General features: G+C 34.6%; 2 protein-coding genes across 2 annotated transcripts; one reads left to right on the forward strand and one right to left on the reverse strand.

The window, feature by feature from the left end:
• The first annotated feature begins 64 nt into the window (after positions 1 to 64).
• LOC117344927 (cdc42 homolog) lies at positions 65 to 9,053 on the forward strand. The gene is made up of 5 exons (XM_033907811.1): positions 65 to 196; positions 1,440 to 1,575; positions 2,778 to 2,960; positions 4,235 to 4,432; positions 5,712 to 9,053. Exons 1-5 carry the CDS (start codon positions 123 to 125, stop codon positions 5,799 to 5,801), a joined length of 681 nt encoding a protein of 226 aa, XP_033763702.1. The 5' UTR covers positions 65 to 122; the 3' UTR covers positions 5,802 to 9,053.
• A 3,311-nt stretch (positions 9,054 to 12,364) lies between these two features.
• LOC117344928 (60S ribosome subunit biogenesis protein NIP7 homolog) lies at positions 12,365 to 23,752 on the reverse strand. The gene is made up of 5 exons (XM_033907812.1): positions 23,632 to 23,752; positions 20,102 to 20,188; positions 19,120 to 19,258; positions 14,845 to 14,985; positions 12,365 to 12,763 (listed from the first exon to the last, which is right to left on the reverse strand). Exons 1-5 carry the CDS (start codon positions 23,685 to 23,687, stop codon positions 12,644 to 12,646), a joined length of 543 nt encoding a protein of 180 aa, XP_033763703.1. The 5' UTR covers positions 23,688 to 23,752; the 3' UTR covers positions 12,365 to 12,643.
• Positions 23,753 to 23,781: the final 29 nt, after the last annotated feature.

Consider the following 23,781-nt stretch of genomic DNA (forward strand, 5'->3'; position numbering starts at 1 on the left):
GTTCAGTATAAAATGCCTACAGTCCAGTATTCTCTCCATTCGCATGGAGGAATGAGGTTGGTGGTGCTTCCGGAGCGATTTATATAGTAGTACTAAAAATAACTTATTACATCAGTTCGCGCATGCGCGCTTCGCAATTTCCGTTGGATGTTCAAGACCATTTGATAAAACACCCCGGAAATCGAAAACCAGAAAGGTACAAATATGTGAAATTGTGTATTATTTCGACTATTAATCAAGTTATATGAATATTTTGGAAACAATGGAAGACGTATTTGACAAGGGATGGTTTGTATGTATTAAAAATGTGGCATTGTTAGCCAGCAAACATGAGCCAAGCCCCTTATCAACTGTCATCGGGAAAATGGCGGACATGGAAATATCGGCCGTTTTCTGAGATTACTTTCAGAATTTTGCTGTTTATGCTACAATGTGCATATATGTACGCTCTGTTGTTTTATTGATGGTAATGTTTCTAAATTCACTCGAAGGAAATCGTAATTGTAGATAAAGATAAAGTGATTAAAAACCGGTGATAATCTAGAGACATTGTGTTTTTAGAATCCCAGACCTCGCCCTTTCATTTTGAGGAATTGTTTTATGCCTGATATGTTTCTTTCTGTGTGTTTTTCATTTTCTGATTCGTGTTAACAAATCCATTGTTTGCTTTCAATCAAAAATAATGATCTGACGAATGTACATCTGCCGGAAATCAATCATTTCTCTTGGAGTATTGTACATAGAATCTACAAGCATTATGCCGGCTACAGACAGGAATTTGACGTTTTATTTGTGAACGACTGTTATATTACTAAAATAGCATGAATGTTAACAAACACATGAGATGTAAGTATCACCGTTAACTATAATCACTGTTCATACAAGCTGAAGCTTACAAGGACGTCGAATACTATGAACTATGAACTACATAAAATGTCGGATTCCACAGGGTCTATTTTCCTTTGTCAATGCAGCAGTCGCTTATCTTGGGACATCCGATCTCCAGACTGACACATGTGCAGCATTCTAACCATTAGCTCAATCAGTTCCCTGTTGACAAAATCTCTGACCACGAAGACATGTGCCAGGACCTCCTAACGAACACTAACTTATTGAGCTATGGCCACACTGTTGATCAGCCCAATCTATTATCACTACATTAAAATATTTTAAATCAAGATTATTCTGGCTGCATTGAATGATAGACAAGACTCTTGACTCTGTGCTCCATATATATATATATGTACATATATATATATATGTACATATATATGCCTACTGGTTTTACTGTGACATGCTGTTCAAGTGTATTCACATTTTAAAACCTTATAGCTTCTTTTTCATAAATGTAAGAAGACTTATTTGGTTTTAATAAGGTTAAGTGTTTTAGAATAAGAAGTACACAAATATTTATATTGTATAATATATTTCTTTTTCAGACCTGCTATTGAAGGATCTGGTCATTTCAAAATGCAAACAATCAAGTGTGTGGTTGTTGGTGATGGAGCAGTGGGTAAAACCTGTCTGCTGATCTCCTACACAACAAACAAGTTCCCATCTGAGTATGTTCCTACCGTAAGTAAAAATTTGTTTTGTTATCCATAAAGATTTTCCATACATTTATAACGAACACAATATACTACTGACTTTCTTTGTACCCATGCACTTCCAACCAAACTTTTTTTTTTCATACAAATTAAGGATTATGCGATTTTCCAAAATATTGCAAATATCATCAGCTAACTAGCAGTTACATGTTTCTTGCAGTTAATGTTACCCAATGATTGATTACAATCAATTATCAGATGTCATCATTGATGATTTTTTTCATAACTTTGAAAGTTCTTTCATTTTCACTAAAAGAAAACAGGAGTTCTATTTCATTTTACTCTTATTAACTATAACTTCTTACCAAATCATGCTATTTAAACATAATAGATTGCAAAAAACTATAAATGTTAGCTGTTTGTCAATTTAGATGGTTACATTGAAATTTTAAAATAAAACACTGACCCATTATATCTGATCATGGATGTTGAAATCTCAGCCGATTTCAAACACTAGTAGTACTTGTTAAACTTTGTTTAAGTCTTTCAGTACCGTTGTCGACTGTAGTCAACATAAAAATGTGCTCCCTCTTCCCTGTTGTCGACTAGTCGACATAATTTCAAGCTCCCTCTTCCCCGCTGTCGACTATAGTCGACAGGCTTAGTTGACGTTATTAAAGTGTTGATTTGTTGAAACCATCAAACGACATATACATTCATCCGATGCAATGACAAATAAAAGGTGGTCAAAACTTTTGAAACAAACATTTTTGATGACAAATTCGTTTTTTATTTCGTTTGGGTAACATGTTTTTCCGTTACGGCAATAGGTGATATTTTCTCTATGTTGTTACTGTAAACAATATGGCGGCTTGCTACATTTGCATTTTAGACGTTTCAGAGTGTTCAATCTGACATCTAGATCTTATTTAGTTACATAATTCACAAAGATCACACTACCTTTGTGTTTCTATATGAAAAAACAACACACCAAAAACGCACATGTAGTCTGCCATTTTGTTTACACTTCTGGGGACGAGGCTAATAACTACTTCTGGTACGGAATCCGGAAAGAACACAAAGTACGGAAAGAGTTGACCATGTCTATTCACTCTTTTTCATTTTTATGCTAGTTTTCTTATTTTCCCCTCAATATTTTCACAATAAATTCACCACAAAAGAGAAAGCATTTTACATGAAATAACTCCAATTCACATTGTGCTATTGCAGGTATTTGATAACTATGCAGTGACAGTAATGATTGGTGGAGAACCTTACACCCTGGGTCTATTTGATACCGCTGGACAGGAAGATTACGACAGACTACGACCTCTGAGTTACCCACAAACTGATGTCTTTCTAGTGTGTTTTTCAGTAGTCTCTCCATCATCATTTGAAAATGTGAAAGAGAAGGTAATACTTCGTGTTTGCAAATTGAGAACTTTTTTGAGACAATAAGGATTAGTTTTAGAGACATTTCAATGTGGGATCTACAAAAGGATTAAAAGTCATAAGAATCAGTGTAAGCTGTATTTTGAAATCCTGATTTTGGGTTGGTTTAATTTATTTTGTTTAACGTCCTATTAACAGCCAGAAATTGAAATCCTGATATCGACAAGTTGTTAGTGAAGTTCGTAAATACTTCCACGTTATGTTTAGTAATCACTAATGTAATGTTTTGGGGAAACTTTTTTTTTCTTATCATTACATACTATTTGATAATAGTTAGAAATAAAAACAGCTAGGTTTACTCTTAAAAGCTATTAAAAACAATTATTTATCATAATTTTGTTTTCGTAATTAGGAAATGAAATATGCTGCATTTCACCAATAGGAAGAATTATTGGTTATTTTGAATTGAATAAAATCAATAAAAGAACAAGTAGATAATATATTTGTTAAGTTTTTCATATATTTGTGAGTGCTTCAATCAGGGATTAGAATTAAATGGGGGGGGGGGGATCTGAAAATTAATTCCAAATTTCCTCTTATGCATTGACTGTATGTACATTCCTTTGCACAGGCGAATCAATTAATCAACCAGTGACTTCTATAGTTGATTTAGAAATGACCAAGAGCAGAAAGTTAAAAGATTCAGTATCCTAATGTTGTTTGAGATTTTGGCCATGTTTGTTACACACCTCAGCAGCGATTCTGTAAACAAGTCATACAGCAGAATATAACACGACTTCTGATTGGTCACTGACTAGTCACACAGATTGGGCTAATCAGCAAACATGTTATTTCAATAGTGTGTTTGCATACAGTAACAGTATGGCGTAGAGTGAAACTCAATTCTCCAATATAGACAAAATCTATGATCACCCAGGAGTCAAACGCTCCTATATATGGGCCGACTTAAAAATAAGCAAACCAGCTGTTAGGCCATAGATCATAAACGATTAGTGGATTGTTAGTCGATGATCAATTGTTTAATCAAATAATGATCGATCATGAATTTATAGAGTGATACCCAACGCTAGTGATATCTTACTCTTATTTATCTGTATTTGACTGTTTGACCAAATTTGAAATGTAGTCTTATTACAGTACAACATATCTTCAGTATGACTTGAAAAGAAAAGTATTGTTTGATTTTATTCTCTTAATGTTTATGCTTTGGTGAAATATGTCCATAATTTTTACCTCTATTTAATATATAATTTATATCTCTTTCAATTTTACAGTGGGTCCCAGAAATTACACATCATTGTCAGAAAACTCCATTCTTATTGGTTGGAACACAGTTAGATTTAAGAGATGATGCTACCACTATAGAAAAATTAGCCAAGAATAAACAGAAGCCTATTACAATTGAACAAGGAGAGAAACTGTCCCGAGAACTAAAAGCTGTGAAATATGTGGAATGTTCTGCCTTAACACAGGTAAGTAATTAATATAGTCGAAGATGTTGAAATGATTATTCCCATGTTTCCTGTCAGGAAGGTTTTTGTTCTATCACCGTCATATGTTGAGTGTGAATTTCCTGAAAAATCGGAAAGGATGAATTAGGTTTCCATACAATTTTGAAAGCTTTGAATCTGATTGAGTAGACAGCATAACTTGCCTGATCTTACTGTTGGGTTAATCAAGACAATGCATTTAAAGATTACTGGATATAGCTTATTGATATAACTTGTAGTTGCACTCATGATGGTGATGGTGCAAATATAAGATGATAAAATATTATCAAAATGCACATTGTGTAGCTATGAACAATATACTGTAGGGCTTCAATCTGGTAAATAGGTAAGAAAAAAGGACGGTCAAGGTGTGTGTCATCATGTAAATTTAATTAGAATTTTCACCGCAGTGTATTATAAAACTGTTAAGCATGACGCTCAATTATTAGCGTGTGACATTTTAACATAATTGACATGAAGAATTTATAAATTGGATTTTCACAATATACCCATAAAAACACTATCTTAAAAATATTGATATTAACAGGTAGATCTGAAAACATGTGATCATTAGGTGGCATGTTTTAAAGGAAGTAGTATAATGGGGTCTAATTACAGAAAAAGAATTAACACTCCAGATCAAATATTCCTTATTTTCAAAATGTTCAAACCTTATCTAATACTGGCAGACGCAGCATTTTGCTCATGGTATTTAAAATCAAATCAGGTTTTAATATAATAATGCATTTAGTGCTTTTGCACAGCATCTGTTCAAGTTCAAGCTTTTTTGTCTGGTATTGTTTTTTCTGTAAATAAAGTAAAAACTGAAGAGCTGGTGAAAATTTTAAACTTTGAAAAGTCTTTCTTTGGAAAAAATATCCTTGCATACATGTACTATATAACACGAAACGGTTGTGTGTACTTATCTTTTGTGGTTTGCGGCTTTCATATTATTTCATAGGTACTAACTTTCTTGCTTAGCCCATGCAACAAATATATTGTGTGTATAACATTAATACATACAACAATCATGATTCCATAGCAACCAGAAAAAAACAAGGAAAAATGATACACAATGAATTACATTTCATGTTACACAGTATGCTTCATAACAATTGTTTTCATCCGGCATAAAATGAAACAAAGAAGAAACTTAAAAAGAGGTACCAGAAGTTCTGTGCTGTAAAATGTTGATATATATGCTCCTATCATAATCATGAATCTCCCATATATAGACAAAGTTGGTGTTTAACTATTTCAGAAAGGACTAAAGAACGTGTTTGATGAGGCCATTCTAGCTGCCCTGGAACCCCCAGAGCCACCCAAGAAGAAGAAGTGTGTGCTGTTATAGACTTACCGAAGAGAATTGCACTCAAAACTTTGAACTGACAAAAAGAACAGCAGGAGCTGGGAGTGACATTAAAAAGCAGATAAAACTAGGTCATGTCATTGCATACAGTTTCCTAATGATGTTATATTGATATGGTTTAATCTGCAGTCAAATTAGGCTTGTCCTTATCTCAAACCTAGAAAACAGTTCTCTGTATTAACAAAGAACACTATGTAATTGGAAGCATAGATTATTCTACATTTTTATGCCAATTTGTAATTAATTTACCTTAAGAAAGTATTCGCAAGTTTCTACAGGATCATTAAATGAGTTAAAATCAAACTCACAAGTATTCAAAGGAACACATATTTTGCATGCTGTTTTCAAAAAGTCATTGCAGTTTTCCTTCATATGAAACAGATTTAAATCTTATCTAACAAAAAACTTCATACTTGTGAACCATTTGGTTGAGATCTGCCACTGCTGTATTTTATATTAAACATGTTTATCAGTAGAATGTCTTTAAAATATATATAAATCTATATTCTCATTAAGAAAATCCTGTTTGCATTTACAGCAGGCCGTTAAATATAAGATTATATATGGTTTTGTGAAAAAGACTTGTGATCACTTAAAGGGCTACAATTACTCTTCTGTATCGTTCCTTTGTCACTTTCTTACTTTCTATAATAAGACATTTGTGAGATTTCATTTTTGAATTTATTTGGTTTTCACACAGACTATATATCAATATATGCATGTTAGATACATAGTCATTATTGTAGAAAAGCATTCATGTGTTTGATCTATGTCATGTGCTGAAATTATTTTTTGAAGAAATATTCAGTGATATTTGTTCCCTGGTAACATTTTCCTATACCATCTACAAACACTGGTTATGTTACTGTAACAGTATAATTAAGTATACACTTTTCCCACTATTTATATGATAATACATATATAATTGTATATTTGTCTGCATAGAAGAGAAGTTTAAGTGCTATTGCAAGAGATCAGAAAATTTCGTCAGTATGAATATATTTTCTCCACAATGACTAGGATTCGTCAGAATTTTCTTTGGGTCTGATACTGGTATCAAATATAAAGCTTACCCAGATTACTTTCTTTATTTATTTAAGTACATGTACCATTTGGATATGTAAAAAACAACTGTATCCAGTATCCTCTGTTGCTGGAATGCTTACAATTGAGATTTTATCTTCTTTGACATTCAATAAATATCAAATTATCTACAAACTGAAGTATTTTCCAAATTTGTCAGGTACACAGTGATTAAAAACAATTCTCGGTTACTGTAGTGAAAATGTTGCTTAATTTTATTTAAAAAAAAAACGGTTGTGTAAGATAATTTTCTTTTGAAAAAAATTTTAATGTGAAAAATAATAGAATCCAGGAATTAATGTCAATTATTTCTAAGTCTGTTTCTCTAATTGAATGAAAGACACACATGAAAAATCAAAGTGTGTTGCCAAAATGTTGGGAAAGTCTGTCATTAATTGACTTTCCTGGCCTTGTGGAGAAGAGTAAGTCTGTCATTAATTGACTTTCCTGGCCTTGTGGAGACGAGTCATGGTTAAACTGTCATATGCTGCATGTATGTAGACCAAAGCTTCCTGTTTGTGTTGTGTTGTGTTATGATTGTTTATGAGAATGAGTGTGAAAGAAGAATTTGTATTGTTATTATTACAGACTTAACTGTCTTAAATGAAAGATGTATATAACCCGCTAAGTATAAAACGTACACTTCAGAAAGGAAACAGTCTTGTATCCATATGCATTATATAGTAAATTGGATTTCACCTACTGTTCCGTTAAAGCATGATCGATAAAAGTTTTTGCCATCTGCACCACTGAAACTTGATTAGTCAAAGTAAAATTTTCAAACATTACAAAGTCAATGTGATTTGCATTAAGAGCAGTATGAAGTATCTAATGTGAGTTTTAAGTATGAGAGGGTTTTCAATGTTTTTTTACTAGCTTGAATATTGTCAAAATTTTGATCATACTTAATTATTTTACCATTGATGAGAAAACAATCATTTCTTTTCATAACTTGGAGAAAACAATATTTTACATACTTTTATGAATATTTTTGATCATAGATATAGAGGGAACATGAATGTTTGTATCATAATTGGAAAAAGAAGAAGAAAAAGAAATATATTTGTATATACAAAATATAATTATCCTTTTGAGGTATTTCCCTGACCCAACACTTTCTCCTGCGATAATTGTTTTAATAATTAACATGCCTTAAGAGAAAAAAAAATTCATAAACGTCCTGTCATTAAAAAGTGTCAAGGGAATATGTACGTTATGTATTAAAACTGTCAGATACTCTGAAGTGGAGTTCAGAAATAAAATGTTGCATTTGATAAAGCAATGATCAGTCCTGTGTTCTAAAGTTTAGATCTGAAGAGATTTGCAAACAGAAAAAGCAAATTGTATTTTAATATGTATCAATTCAAAAAGCAGTTTCTGAAATGAGTTAATGAAAATTCTGATTAATGAAATTGAATGCTATGAAGATGGTGTCTTTAAACATTTAAGTATTAGTACATGTGAGGATTGAAAAAATATTATTATACTCCTCTGTAAATATACCATTGTAAATGTACTCACTAACTTAGTTGTTACATTGCTTAGATTCACTAGTTTAACCTACTTCTCTATCCTTCCTGACCTTCCCTTTTGTCGATGTAATTAACTAATTATATGTTGATTCTGCCCTTGTAATGTTAAATGTAATAACTTTGAAAGGATAGTGGATTTGTTCTGCATGTTCTTCAATAAAAATCAAGGAATCAGCGATTTCTATTTGTTAGATAAATTCAGTCTGACAATTTTTATAAAGGTCTACTAAATTTAATAAGTTAATGTACCTGGTAACAACTTATCTTTTGATACTAAACTAACAAACTGGGTATATCTTGTGGGTAATTGCTAAGTAAAACAGTAATAGGCTTTCTCTTCTCTAAAAATATATTTTTTCACAAATTATTCATTGGGCAAAAAAAATCTCGGTTCTCCGGCCCTCCCTCATCAGTTTTGATGTGGAAAAGCCGCTTATCACAGGTTTTTCCTGGTTTAATAAAACAAAAGGTCATCTTTGTTGTTATTCTTCCGATAGAAGAATGTATGGTAAAAGGTATCAACAACAAACCTTTCTCCAGTAATATCCATTATATTTAACCATGAAAAAAGAGCACATGTTGAAGCAGTTTATATGAAAATGGATAAAGATTGATTCGATTGGACTGTTTTTTTCCACTAATAAAATGATAAAAAGTAACTTCCTGCTAGAAAAATCAGCCTGAGAACCAAGTAATTAATTTTATTCAATCTTGTTGGTTTTAAAGTTTGGTCACAACATTTATCTGCATTTTGTACTCTAAATGGTATTAAGGTACCATGTATTGTTCACTTACTAAGGAGTCTATTGTATATATCTCATTGTTAGGTAATCTAATGTGTATTTAGAAACATATTGTATATATATATATACACTTTTCTCTGCCAGTTGCTGAATTGTAACTTTTATTTAATGTTATCGCAATACCGCTTTGTCTTGTATACCACAAATGATACAAGACTCGAGAACAATTTCAGCATGTAGACTTTCCCTGACACAGACTGTACATAACATTGCAGAATCAATATCAGCTTGTTCATTTGTTGACATCTTGCTTACTTTTGTTAAATGGAAAGTTAATTTTAATTGTGCCAAACTTGTCCAAGATTGTTTTCCTATTTTTGTTCACTTGTCAATGTTTTGCTGCAACAACCAGTCTGTGTATTTCTATAGGAAGCACACACACATTGTCTCATTTTCGGTTACACCCTTCTGTCTAATAATTCTCTCCGTTACTGATTTGTAGTCAAATATTTAGGTGAACAAATTTTCGAACTTCGTTTATGTCGATTATTTTATCTACCAGGTAAATTACATTCAAATACCATAGAGAGAAACTGTCTTATCAAGTACAATATTGACTTATTTTTGCATGGCAGCCTGCAAAAGTGCAGTTCATACAAAACTGGCTTTCTTTTCTTTCCATTTAAAAGAAATATGAATCAATCAAGAACTTGAAGCATTGTAAACATTGTACTCATAAAAAAAGATGTATAGAAGTAAGTCTGTGGTTATCTGACAATTAAAATTGAAACTATTAATGAAAAAGTACTATTGTCTTGTATGTTTTTAGCTCTAATGAATGAAGTACCGTTATGAACAATATAATTATGTGTATAATGTAAGTGGGTAATTATGTGTATAATGTAAGTGGGTGGGATATAACCTGTGATTATTAGGTCCCCTAACCATGAAACCAGAGGGGGGGACTATATGTGTCCTCATCGTTCATCTTTCAGTCAGTCCGTCCACTTAGTTTTCCATACTTTTCTCAGCCATGCTTCAAGGTTTTTGGTGAAAATTTGTGTGTAAACAATATGAGTAGCTACAGATCACGTACATGTGCTCATAATGTGATAATGAAGTAATAACATCACCAAAATCAACTTAGAGCTATTCTAAAATTATCTATGTGGGAGGGATGAGAGGCACTTGCTTGGTGGTTGGTGTGATAAAACACCATTGTTTTAGTATTCTTTTTACGATCTTCAGATATTTGAAAGGTGCTGGGGTCTCTGAAAAAATGCCTCTCAACCCTTTTCCACACAGATGATTTTGGAAAAGACCTTAGGTGTGAATTTGCACATGTGTACATATTAACACAAACTGCAGGCGAGAAGTGTTTACTTTACACAAGGTAGATTTAAATATTACATTAACACTTGTAAAGAATTGTAGATTGGGCAATTGCTAGAATGAAACTCCCTAATATTAACTATTGAATATGGATTTAAAAACACGGAATTTCACACACACTTAAAGCAAAATAACCCACTATATAAACAATGTTATAAACCAGTGGTCTCCCTTGTCTATTGAGGCATCACCAGTAACTCATCAGTGTTCTGTAATGTTTAGTCATTCTTATGTGCGTGTATATGATATAAAAGTACCGGGTAAGAGAGTTTCTATTGTGCAAAGTGTACCGACTATTCCTGATATTAGTAATAGTTATGATTATCGTGGTGCAATTCTTTGGTAAGCACTAATAGGATCTAGCATCCAATGATACTACTGTGTATCAGAAGATGACATTCCAAGTATACAGTAGACAGACCAAGTGAATAGTACCAGGATTTACACATTAAGCGAATTGTAAAATTACTGAAATCATACTCGAACAATTGATGTTCCTAGTAGTAAATTCTTGACACCTATGTATGGCTTTGACCTTCTCTCAAGGCCACAGACATGTTAAAATATCCATTTAACTTCTTGATGACCAATATGCATAATTGGTTTTAAAATAATTGACTGATAAACATACCAGAATGACAGAAAATACAGATGAATTACTGCATGACAATATCACAGCTAGAGGTCAAATGTATGAAGAACAACATTATCTGGAAGAGAGAAAAGGGAACATCAATTTCATTGATTTAAAGAATGATACTGCCCTCAGTCAAGGTAATGAGCCAGTGAAATGCTGGACTTAAATTCAAATGAATGATCCAATTTCATAGTCACATGCTAGAATTCAAATCTTTTAACACATTTACTTAACAAGACTATTTGGCAAATTACAGTCCCTACCGGATAGGAAATCATATTCCAAGAATGCACAGATTATGAATACATATGAGGGATGACTGCCGAGAGCAGAAGATGGCTGACAGAAATCGGTCGCTATAGAAAACAAATTAGCGACCGCCGTTCCGAAATCACCGGTCGTTAGTCACATTAGACAGGTAGTCGCTATACAGAGGGTCGTTATATAGTAAAATCTCACGGGGAAGCTTAAAACCGGTCGTTATAGACAGGCAGTCGTTATATACAGGGGGTCGTTAGAGCAGGTTTGACTGTATGTGGGTCAAAGATGAAAATATAAGTCAGAATGACCTACTTTTGACAAACCCAAAGTATGAAGTTCCAGTGACAAGATCAAGAAATAAAGCCTGGACAAACTTGTTCCTTGATGTAGGTCAAGCGTTAAAAACTAGGTCAGTGACCTACTTTTGATACATGTGTACATAACACAGCTCTCTCCTAAGGTAAACTCATGCCCCAGTATGAAGTTCCAGTGACAAGTAGTGTAAGAGATGAAGCCCAGATAAACCCTTCACTTCAATCAAGGTCAAAATGCAGGTCAATGACCTACTTTTGATACAAGGTGAATCCATACCGCAAGTAAGATGTTTCTGCAGTGAGAAGTACAGAGATAGAGCCCGAGATAGAACAAAAAGAGGAAGGACAGCCACGACACAAATCTATAGTCTCCAAATAGGTTCCCAGTAGGTAACTAATAACACAGAGGCCAAAGATGTCATTAAAGTCTCATGTTTTTTTTCAAATGAATGACAACCCACTAAAAGTTTGACTTCCGACGTAGCCTGCACAAACAAAAACTCTGCTAGGAACAGTTGAAAAAGTTTACAACACAATGTTTGCTTATTTGACATTTTGGTGAAAAAATAAAACAAAAGATATATAAAATTTTTAAAAGCAGTTTTAATGACAACTATGAATTTATCCAACAAATGAATTTCAAAACAACTGTAATACGTGTACTGCCCCCATCCCTTGGTACATAAGGTGTAAGAAATTTTCATTAAGTTAATTTTATCTAAGACTGCACTGTATGATCACTTCAGTAATTTAACGATTTTCCAGAAAATATCATTTGAACGTCTGTATATCATTATTTTACATGTAAAATCTGTCCCCTTATGTAAATGTATTCCCATCCCCTCCCACACAAAAAAAATCGCTACACTAAATTATCCTCATTTCTGATGAATTCCCCAATGTCTGCTTGATGAAAAGCAACAAGTGTCATTGGATCAGTGTGTCGGCATTCTTGTGTTGATTTGGCTGCGACTCCAAAGCCCTGTAAAAAGGTAAATGATACATGTATGTAAATGAAACATTTAATATCATAAGCGGCCATAATTTAGTATAACTAACTCAACATGACTAATCCCCTACCTTAACATATCTACCCCCCAACTCGACATAACTAAACTGCCTAACTAAACATAACTTACTCCCTAACTCAACATAACAAACCCCCTAACTCGAAATAACTAACCCCTTACCTCAACATAGTTAACCCCTATTTCAACATAACTATCCCCCTAACTCGATATAACAAACTTCTCAACTCATCTAACCCCCTAATGCAACATAACTAACCCCTAACTCACATACTATCCCCCTACTCAACATAACTATCCCCCTAACTCAACATAACTAACCCACTAACTCACCATAACTTACCCCTTACTCAACATAACCCCTAACTCAACATAACTAACCCCTAACTCAACATAACTATCCCCCTAACTCAACATAACTAACCCCTAACTCAACATAACTAACCCCCTAACTCAACATAACTAACCCACTAACTCAACATAACTATCCCACTAACTCACCATAACTTACCCCTTACTCAACATAACTAACCCCTAACTCACCATAACTTACCCCTTACTCAACATAACTAACCCCTAACTCAACATAACTAACCCCTAACTCAACATAACTAACTCACCATAACTTACCCCTAACTCATCATATCTAATGCCCCAAACTCGACATAACTAACCCCTTACTCAACATAACTAACCCACTAACTCATCTTATCTAATGCCCTAACTCAACATAACAAACTCCTATCTACACATTTTCTTGTCGATGTTGTTGGAAAACGTCATACAACTGTAACGGCTCCAAGGTCATAAATATCATCATGTAACAAGAATACAAGGACTTCAAGCAAATAATGACTTTACTGATAACTGCATAAACAAGAGCACTAACAGAGTAGGAGAAAACTTGTGGAAGTCATTAACTTTGTTGTGGATGAAACAAAAGGATCACCACTCTCAAGGCAACAACAATAACTTAAGGATCACCCATGTAAGGGGATCACTCCCTTGGGCAGAGACCGCCCTGTCTTACCCATGTAAGGGGATCACTCCCTTGGGCAGAGACCGCCCTGTCTTACCCATGTAAGGGGATCACCCCCTTGGGCAGAGACCACCCTTGTCTTACCCATGTAAGTGGATCACCCCCTTGGGTACTCCTATAACATAAGAGGCCGCTGGTCGGCTCTTTTTCTATCGGATATTATTTTGCTGACTGCGACCTCTTATTTCCGAAGCACTAATTCTTTGATGCAGTTTCCGCCCGAAATCCGGGCGGAACTAAATATGCTTGAAAAAAACTCTTAAGAGGTTGACAGGTCATTACAACGATGTCTACGTATCATGTATGCAATATTTATCCCATATGTATGTCACAGACACAAATATATAGTATAATACGGTGTATAACACACAAAATACATGCCCATGTCGTTGTAGCACTTTTCTAGTCGTTTTTAAAAATGGCTGCCTAAAGGTTGATGCAAAATAGGTGTCGTTATTTCAAACGGAACGAAATGATACGGACTTTGTTGTATTCCGCTTGTAGGACAGAGATTGTAATCCATATTTGTATTAACCGACAAATCACGTGGTATTTCTACTATCACTACCGACAGTATTGTCTGCTTGAGCTCTGCTCCGCTTCGGAAGAAGAAAACTTCATAATTTGTGTTTTTTTACGAAATTATTCTCATTTAATCATTCGATTATGGAAAGAAATATATATTGGACCCTGTGGATCATTTAAATGTAAGTTGACACGCTATGTTTTTTCAATATACGAACTTTGAAAATTTCATCGTCAGCATCGGGAAAATCAGCTATGGGCAGTTAGAGGTTACACGGCGCCTGTCAAAAGTATCTCGCCGTGTAAAACCTCTAACATTGTTGGAGTACCCCTTGGGCAGAGACCTCCCTTGTCTTGCCCTTGTAAGGGGATCACCCCCTTGGGCAGAGACCACCCTTGTCTTACCCTTGTAAGGGGATGAAATAATAACTCCATACATTCAAAGATTGTCTTCTATACTATTAATCTTACCAGCGGTAGATCGTTCATGTTATATATAACAACACCTTGGTACTGTGGTGTATTTTCTGTTATTCTCCCCAGGCCTGACTTCATTACATGGTGGCCATATACAAACTGCTGCTCAGCGCTCGGCTTCAACCAAACCTTGTACTGTAAAAGAAATGAAAACCTTTCTAACATGAAAGAGAAATCATTAGTCCTGGTTTAATACTGGAAGGTGTTTAGAATTTAAGCAAATTTCATTAATCATAACTATGGATAAGATGTAAGTTATCACAACATAAACTCGCTAATGACGCTTACAAATACAGCTTAGTTTCATTTAATGACTTATAAATCCGGAAGATATTTACCAACATATTGAGAAAATAAGTAAACGATACACTCTTCCTTGCTTCCCAATACCTTCTTACAGACACAACACAGAGAGAATTTACAATACTAATTTCCAAGGCGAAATTTGGCAATTCAAGTAATGAGAGGAATTTCAATACAAGTCTAAAAAACAGGACTGCAATCCTAAGCTGTATCAATTGATAAATAGTAACTACATTTATGTTCACTAATCTAGTTTTACTGCAGCAGTGCAACTGATGGAATAATGCACAAATTTGCAATGTATCACAAGTCTGAGTGATTAATGACAAAATGGCTGCTGGTTTTTAACAAACCTTGGCATATGGAGCGAGAAAATCCAGAGCAGTAATATGCAATCTGAATTTACCACCTTTCGAGAATCGCCCGAAGCAGGATCCAAAACTTATAAGGTTTTTCCTTGAAACATTCCCAGCATGTTTCATCATGTCTTCTCTGTATAAATGAAAAATAAATTGAAATTATCAGAGTTTTTTGACATCTTATTTTCACATATATATGTAACAGAGCCTATGATTTTTCAAATTTAAATAGAGTTCAGGGAAAGGGGCTCATGGTATATTATTGACCCTGCCCCCTCCCCTCCAAACCACCACCCTCATAATATTACCCTAAATCATGTTGTGTTGAATACGTGTATATCCTTTTCAATAATTTTTTTATATTTCTAATACAAGAAAAACCATTCTAAGGTAGCTTTAGGTTTTTTAAAAAAAAAGACTAGGGTTAGAAGGAGTCATTTCATCATAGTCACATATCGATCCCCAACCCACCATCCTTATATTTTCACTCGAAATTACCTATACTTAAAATTCTTTATTCTATATATGAAACTTTTACACTAGGGGAAAGAGGCTCATTTATGGATAAATATTGTAAACCTTAACACTGGGGAGGGAGGCTTATTTGAGGATAAATATTGTAAACCTTTACACTAGGGGAGGGAGGCTTATTTGAAAATAAATATGGTAAACTTTTACACTGGGGAGGGGGGGTTATTTGAGGATAAATATGGTAAACTTTTACACAAGGGGAAGGAGGCTTATTTGAGGATAAATATGTAAACCTTTAGACTGGGGAAAGAAGCTTATTCAAGGACAAGAGGCCCAATGGGCCTGTATCGCTCACCTGGCTCTACAGCAACTTTGAAGTTGATTGAGGTCATTTCTACAGATACTATGCTTATTATCATAGTAAGCTAGGTTTATTCATATTAATACATTTTCTAGTCCACCATTCCAGCATTTTATTGGCCTAATATCTGGTCTAGAAGGCTCTTGGCTATCGCAAAATTATTGTTTACAGATTTAAGCCGATTTCACCCCTGTGACCTTAAATGTAGGTCAAGGGTCATTCATTTGAACAAACTTTGTAGCCCTTCACCCCAGCATGCTACAGGCCCAATATCAAGTCCCTGGGCCTCTTGGTTATTAAGAAGAAGTCATTTGAAGAATATAGCCTATTTGACCAATATGACCTTAAGTGAAGGTCAAGGCAATTCATTTGAACAAACTTGGTAGCCCTTCACCCAAGCATGCTACAGACCCAATACCAAGTCCCTGGGCCTCTTGGTTATTGAGAAGAAGTTGTTTGAAAAATATAGCCTATTTGACTCATGTGACCTTGAATGAAGGTCAAGGTCATTTATTTGAACAAACTTCGTAGCCCTTTACCCTAGCATGCTACATGCCCAATATCAAGTCCCTTGGCCTCTTGGTTACTGAGAAGAAGTCGTTTGAAGATTATAGCCTATTTGACCCATTCGACCTTGAATGAAGGTCAAGGTCATTTATTTGAACAAACTTTGTAGCCCTTCACCCCAGCATGCTACAGACCCAATACCAAGTCCCTAGGCCTCTTGGTTATTGAGAAGAAGTTGTTTGAAGCCCTTTACCCTAGCATGCTACAGGTCCAATATCAAGTCCCTTGGCCTCTTGGTTAATGAGAAGAAGTCGTTTGAAGATTATAGCCTATTTGACCCATTCGACCTTGAATGAAGGTCAATGTCATTTATTTGAACAAACTTTGTAGCCCTTCACCCCAGCATGCTACAGGCCCAATATCAAGTCCCTGGGCCTCTTGGTTATTGAGAAGAAGTTGTTTGAAGAATATAGCCTATTTGACCCATGTGACCTTGAATGAAGGTCAAGGTCATTTATTTGAACAAACTTTGTAGCCCTTTACCCTAGCATGCTACAGGCCCAATATCAAGTCCCTTGGCCTCTTGGTTAATGAGAAGAAGTCGTTTGAAGATTATAGCCTATTTGACAAATGTGACCTTGAATGAAGGTCAAGGTCATTTATTTGAACAAACTTTGTAGCCCTTCACCCCAGCATGCTACAGGCCCAATATCAAGTCGCTGGGCCTCTTGGTTATTGAGAAGAAGTCGTTTGAAGATTATAGCCTATTTGACCAATGTGACCTTGAACGAAGGTCAAGGTCATTTATTTGAACAAACTTTGTAGCCCTTCACCCCAGCATGCTACAGGCCCAATATCAAGTCCCCGGGCCTCTTGGTTATTGAGAAGAAGTCGTTTGAAGATTATAGGCTATTTGACAAATGTGACCTTGAATGAAGGTCAAGGTCAATTATTTGAACAAACTTGGTAGCACTTCATCCCAGTATGCTACATGCCCAATATGAAGTTCCTTGGCCTCTTGGTTATTGAGAAGAAGTTGTTTAAATGAAAAAGTTGACGCAGGACGGCCGGACGGCCGGACGACGGACGCCGCACCATGGCAGGTGAACTAATAAATATGGTTAACTTTTACACAGAGGAGGGAGGCTTATTTGAGGATAAATAAGGTAAACTTTTACACTTGGGGAGGGAGGCTTATTTGAGGATATTTATGGTAATACTAGCAATCTTAGTAAGCATTACCTGACATAAAACACTCGGTCCCTGTGTAATCTAAAACAGTAACACCCATCAGGACGATCTAGTAACAGCTTAATATTTTCACCAATGCTGAAAGAGACAAAAATACAATCATTATCAAGTTCAACACAACCTAAATATGTGATAAATACATGTACATGTATTGAACAAGAGGCCCAATGGGCCTGTATCGCTCACCTGGCTCTACAGCAACTTTGAAGTTGATTGAGGTCATTTCTAAAGATGCAATGTTGATTACTTTTTCATGTATCATAGTAAGCTAGTTTTATTCGTATTAATACATTTTCTAGTCTTTCATTCCAGCATTCTATTGGCCTAATATCAGGTCTTGCAGGCTCTTGGCTATTGCAAAATTATTGTTTACAGATTTAAGCCAATTTAACCCCTGTGACCTTGAATTTTCTGTTATTCTCCCCAGGCCTGACTTCATTACATGGTGGCCATATACAAACTGCTGCTCAGCGCTCGGCTTCAACCAAACCTTGTACTGTAAAAGAAATGAAAACCTTTCTAACATGAAAGAGAAATCATTAGTCCTGGTTTAATACTGGAAGGTGTTAAGAATTTAAGCAAATTTCATTAATCATAACTATGGATAAGATGTAAGTTATCACAACATAAACTCGCTAATGACGCTTACAAATACAGCTTAGTTTCATTTAATGACTTATAAATCCGGAAGATATTTACCAACATATTGAGAAAATAAGTAAACGATACACTCTTCCTTGCTTCCCAATACCTTCTTACAGACACAACACAGAGAGAATTTACAATACTAATTTCCAAGGCGAAATTTGGCAATTCAAGTAATGAGAGGAATTTCAATACAAGTCTAAAAAACAGGACTGCAATCCTAAGCTGTATCAATTGATAAATAGTAACTACATTTATGTTCACTAATCTAGTTTTACTGCAGCAGTGCAACTGATGGAATAATGCACAAATTTGCAATGTATCACAAGTCTGAGTAATTAAAGACAAAATGGCTGCTGGTTTTTAACAAACCTTGGCATATGGAGCGAGAAAATCCAGAGCAGTAATATGCAATCTGAATTTACCACCTTTCGAGAATCGCCCGAAGCAGGATCCAAAACTTATAAGGTTTTTCCTTGAAACATTCCCAGCATGTTTCATCATGTCTTCTCTGTATAAATGAAAAATAAATTGAAATTATCAGAGTTTTTTGACATCTTATTTTCACATATATATGTAACAGAGCCTATGATTTTTCAAATTTAAATAGAGTTCAGGGAAAGGGGCTCATGGTATATTATTAACCCTGCCCCCTCCCCTCCAAACCACCACCCTCATAATATTACCCTAAATCATGTTGTGTTGAATACGTGTATATCCTTTTCAATCATTTTTTTATATTTCTAATACAAGAAAAACCATTCTAAGGTAGCTTTAGGTTTTAAAAAAAAAAGACTAGGGTTAGAAGGAGTCATTTCATCATAGTCACATATCGATCCCCAACCCACCATCCTTATATTTTCACTCGAAATTACCTATACTTAAAATTCTTTATTCTATGAAACGTTTACACTAGGGGAAAGAGGCTCATTTATGGATAAATATTGTAAACCTTAACACTGGGGAGGGAGGCTTATTTGAAAATAAATAATTTATAATGGTAAACTTTTACATTTTGGAGGGAGGCTTATTTGAGGATAAATAGGGTAAACTTTTACACTGGGGAGGGGGCTTATTTGAAAATAAATATGGTAAACTTTTACACTTGGGAGGGAGGGTTATTTGAGGATAAATATGGTAAACTTTTACACTAGGTGAGGGAGGCTTATTTGAGGATAAATATAGTAAACTTTTACACTAGGGAAAAGAGGCTTATTTGAGGATAAATATGGTAAACTTTTACACTAGGGGAAAGAGGCTTATTTGAGGATAAATATGGTAAACTTTTAAATTAGGTGAGGGAGGCTTATTTGAGGATATTTATGGTAATACTAGCAATCTTAGTAAGCATTACCTGACATAAAACACTCGGTCCCTGTGTAATCTAAAACAGTAACACCCATCAGGACGATCTAGTAACAGCTTAATATTTTCACCAATGCTGAAAGAGACAAAAATACAATCATTATCAAGTTCAACACAACCTAAATATGTGATAAATACATGTACATGTATTGAAAAACCGCATTCCTTAGAAAACTAACTCTATAACAACATTTAATCTACAGTTCTGTATTTTAAAACAAAATTTAATCTACAATTCTGTATCTTAAAGCAAGTGTAGAAAGGAAGGCGTGATAACAGAGTACTGGCTACAATTGGAATAAAATTCCTGCTAACTGGGCACTCTATCACAGCAAGGGGACATATATACACATGTACATATACAGTTCCAAAATGATTTTCTAGAACAAAAATATTAATGAATTAAAAACTTGTGCCATAGTTAATATCTCTAATTAATCACTAATGTACCACAGCACATAAATGGTGGATATTAAATGTCAAATCAATAATAATTGAACAATCACCATGCTGTATTACTGAGTACTTCTATGTTGTTTGTTGATCAACACAAACTAAATTTGATGATTATGGTAAAAAGGTTGGAGGTGTGTGTTACTTGACAGTCGTGGTGATTTTATTTTATTTTTATTATTTATTTACTTTTTTAATTTTGATTAGGACAATTTGTGGTGGTGGTGGTATATGTTTTGGTACAATGTTGTTTGTTGCTTTGACTTTTAATTCTGATAGTGTAATGCTTTGGGAGGTTTGGAGGAGGTTCAATTGCATTACGGTATATGGAAAGTATATGTTTTAAGTCTTTGTTTATATTAAAAGATTGAGAATAGATCTTCAAAACTTATGTTATGACAATTCAACGATTGATTTGTACATTTAGTAGGATTACTTAAAGTATTGAGCGAAGAGAGGTTGGCATAGAGATTGACTTTGTGTATTTATTACATTTTTACTAGTGAAATATCAAAAATTATTTTTTGCTGATTTGACCAATCAAATTAATGATTAGAAAATACCAAAATAATTGACCAATCAGAAAGCCCGACATATATGTCGGCACCTGGACAGGGGGAACTACTTTTTATGTATGCAACTTTTCGCTGTAGGCCTAGTTAGCATACGGGGTCGGTTTTTGTTGATAAAAAATGTAATAAACAGAATATCTAACACTGTTAGATATCCTCTATACATTTACCGGTAAATGGTCAACATCTTGTATTCCACATTCTCAGCCCCATAGACTGTCAATGCAGGCTTGGAATGCACACATATGTAATATATAGGCCTACCTAATGTGGGTAGTCATTGTAAACGGACAATATGGTTGCCCTGGGTTTCTATCAGCTGATCAGGATCCTAACGGTAATGTTGAAAAATTAAACTAATAGAAGAAAGGTTAAATAGGTCACATGACAAAAGAATTACATATCATATTATGAAGTGAAATATTATTGGTTTTGATGTATTATAGTCTGATTTATTTTGACATATACGGTAAACCTCCAATTAATTCGAACACGCGGATAGTTCGAACACACATTTTTTTCTAGAAAAACAATACTTTTTTAGCTAGTAATAGTGCGAACTCTGGCTGTTTATAACTGACACCATTTCGGATAGTTCGAACTTGTCAAATGAAGAACGTAGAGTAAGATTATTTTCGGCAAACTCCATTGAAAGCTCGCGACGACTCGGCCCCGATGACCGGCCCAGAAAAAATGCCAATATTTCAATTTGATCAGCAAGCACGTTTATGTTATTAGATTGTATGTGTGATCATTAGAATGCGTCTGTGATTTAATATATGCCACATATTTTAACGTTATTTCAGTTTTTTACATTGCACCACGCACGAGACAGCTGATTGCAAATTTAGGCCCCGATAATATATAAATAACATGCGATATTTGTATTCGCGCTGTATGGCAAACTAAGAAATCGTCCGTGTATTTTCACATATAACTAGTGTTAACTTAGCATTATGATTATTTAATTGTGACTGGACATCTCTTAAGTATGGCCAATCAAGGTATTACCTGAAAGCCTGCGACCTCACACTAGCTATATAGGTAAGCAGGCCACGCGAGGTGTCGCTTGCGGTAAAGTTGAAAGGATCGGCTGCCTGATCGTGCTGAGTGACGTGAAAAGCATTCATATCCAGTCAAAACAATCCACATTTGTCCCAATTAGTGATGGATAATTTTGCAAGTATCAACTATGTTTGGTAGATAATACGACTGGGCATATTTAAAAACAGACATGTTGATGTTCTGACCTAATTTTACCAACATATAGAATCTATCGCCTATTTTTACAGTAGTGCTTTCGTAAACGCAACAGGTTATGTAGACTGCTTTTGATATATTGAAGAGACCATTTATTACAATAATATAGCGATAGTTTCTGATTCAGATAAAATATATAACCATGCAAAGATTATACTGTACAAATGTTTAACTTTTGTGTCACAAATGAAACGTGTACTGTATTGTTTTGGGGCCTACTGTAGCTACGCATTAACCGAGCGCCTTCGCGCAATAACTATCATAATTATCGCGAAATGAAGAACGTTTAACGATCAATTAACATTGAATTAAATAAAATTCTATTATTTTACTTACTTATAAATGTGCCATTGTTCAGGCCGCCGTTGTTACGTATCAGATTAACGATGGATGTGTTTGTGTCTAATGATTTCACTCTGCCGAGATTTTCGCCGATATTGACTCGAATAGTTCGAACTCACGCTTATTTTCTGAAGCATAATTTCGAATAATTCGAACCGGTTCGTCAATATTTATTTAATTTTGTTCGAACTAACCGGAGGTTTACCGTATGTTTCGATTTGAACAAACAAGTCAATGTCAATACATGGCACACTAAATTTAACTGCAACTGGTCGGTTTTCAAGTTAGATTTTTTTGTTTTTATTTGATCAGGGGCTCAACATTGCAACATGTACAGTATTACCAAATTGCACATGCGTCCAACAATTTTAAAGGGCGAGTTTCAACAATCACTTCTCACTCTGCAAAAAGGGTTATTATTGCAACTAAGCGAAGGGAAGTAACTCGGACAGTTCAGAATGATTGTACGGGGACTCGTTTAAGACTGATAGTTATCAATTATAAGTCAGGAAGTAAGATCATTTATCCCTGTTTTAAAAATAACGTATATGCCATTTTAATTGTTACTTGCTGTTTTGCATAGTTTTTCAAACTTTATATTTGACAGACGACCTGCGAGACGTTGAAATTTCCTACTGGAAATTAATAATTGTTATGATATGGCCGATGGCCTTCCAAATTCCCTTAATCCCTAGGCCCGAAACAAAAGAACATGCCACAGAGCATAAAATAATGGTTCACTTGATATTACCACTACAAAACATTCAGAGAGTTATTCCTACACAGGTCAACGTAACAATATTGTTTAAGTTGAAACACGTGTAAAATAGCCCATCATTTCATATAAACGGTCTACTCAGTGAGAATTAAATTTTGTTTAACCAATGCTTACTATTTAGAAAGTTTTTCGAAAAAGATTTTCGTTTCTTCATCTGTTAGTGGTCTCATCTCAAGATTGTTTTCTTTCTCGACACCATGTGCATTTCTACCGGAAGTTGAATATGCGTTGTTCCTGTTCAGTGGGCATGTGCAGTGAGTAGTA

The sequence above is a fragment of the Pecten maximus genome, chromosome 16 (assembly GCF_902652985.1).
Source record: "Pecten maximus chromosome 16, xPecMax1.1, whole genome shotgun sequence".
NCBI classification, from domain to species: Eukaryota; Metazoa; Mollusca; class Bivalvia; order Pectinida; family Pectinidae; genus Pecten; species Pecten maximus.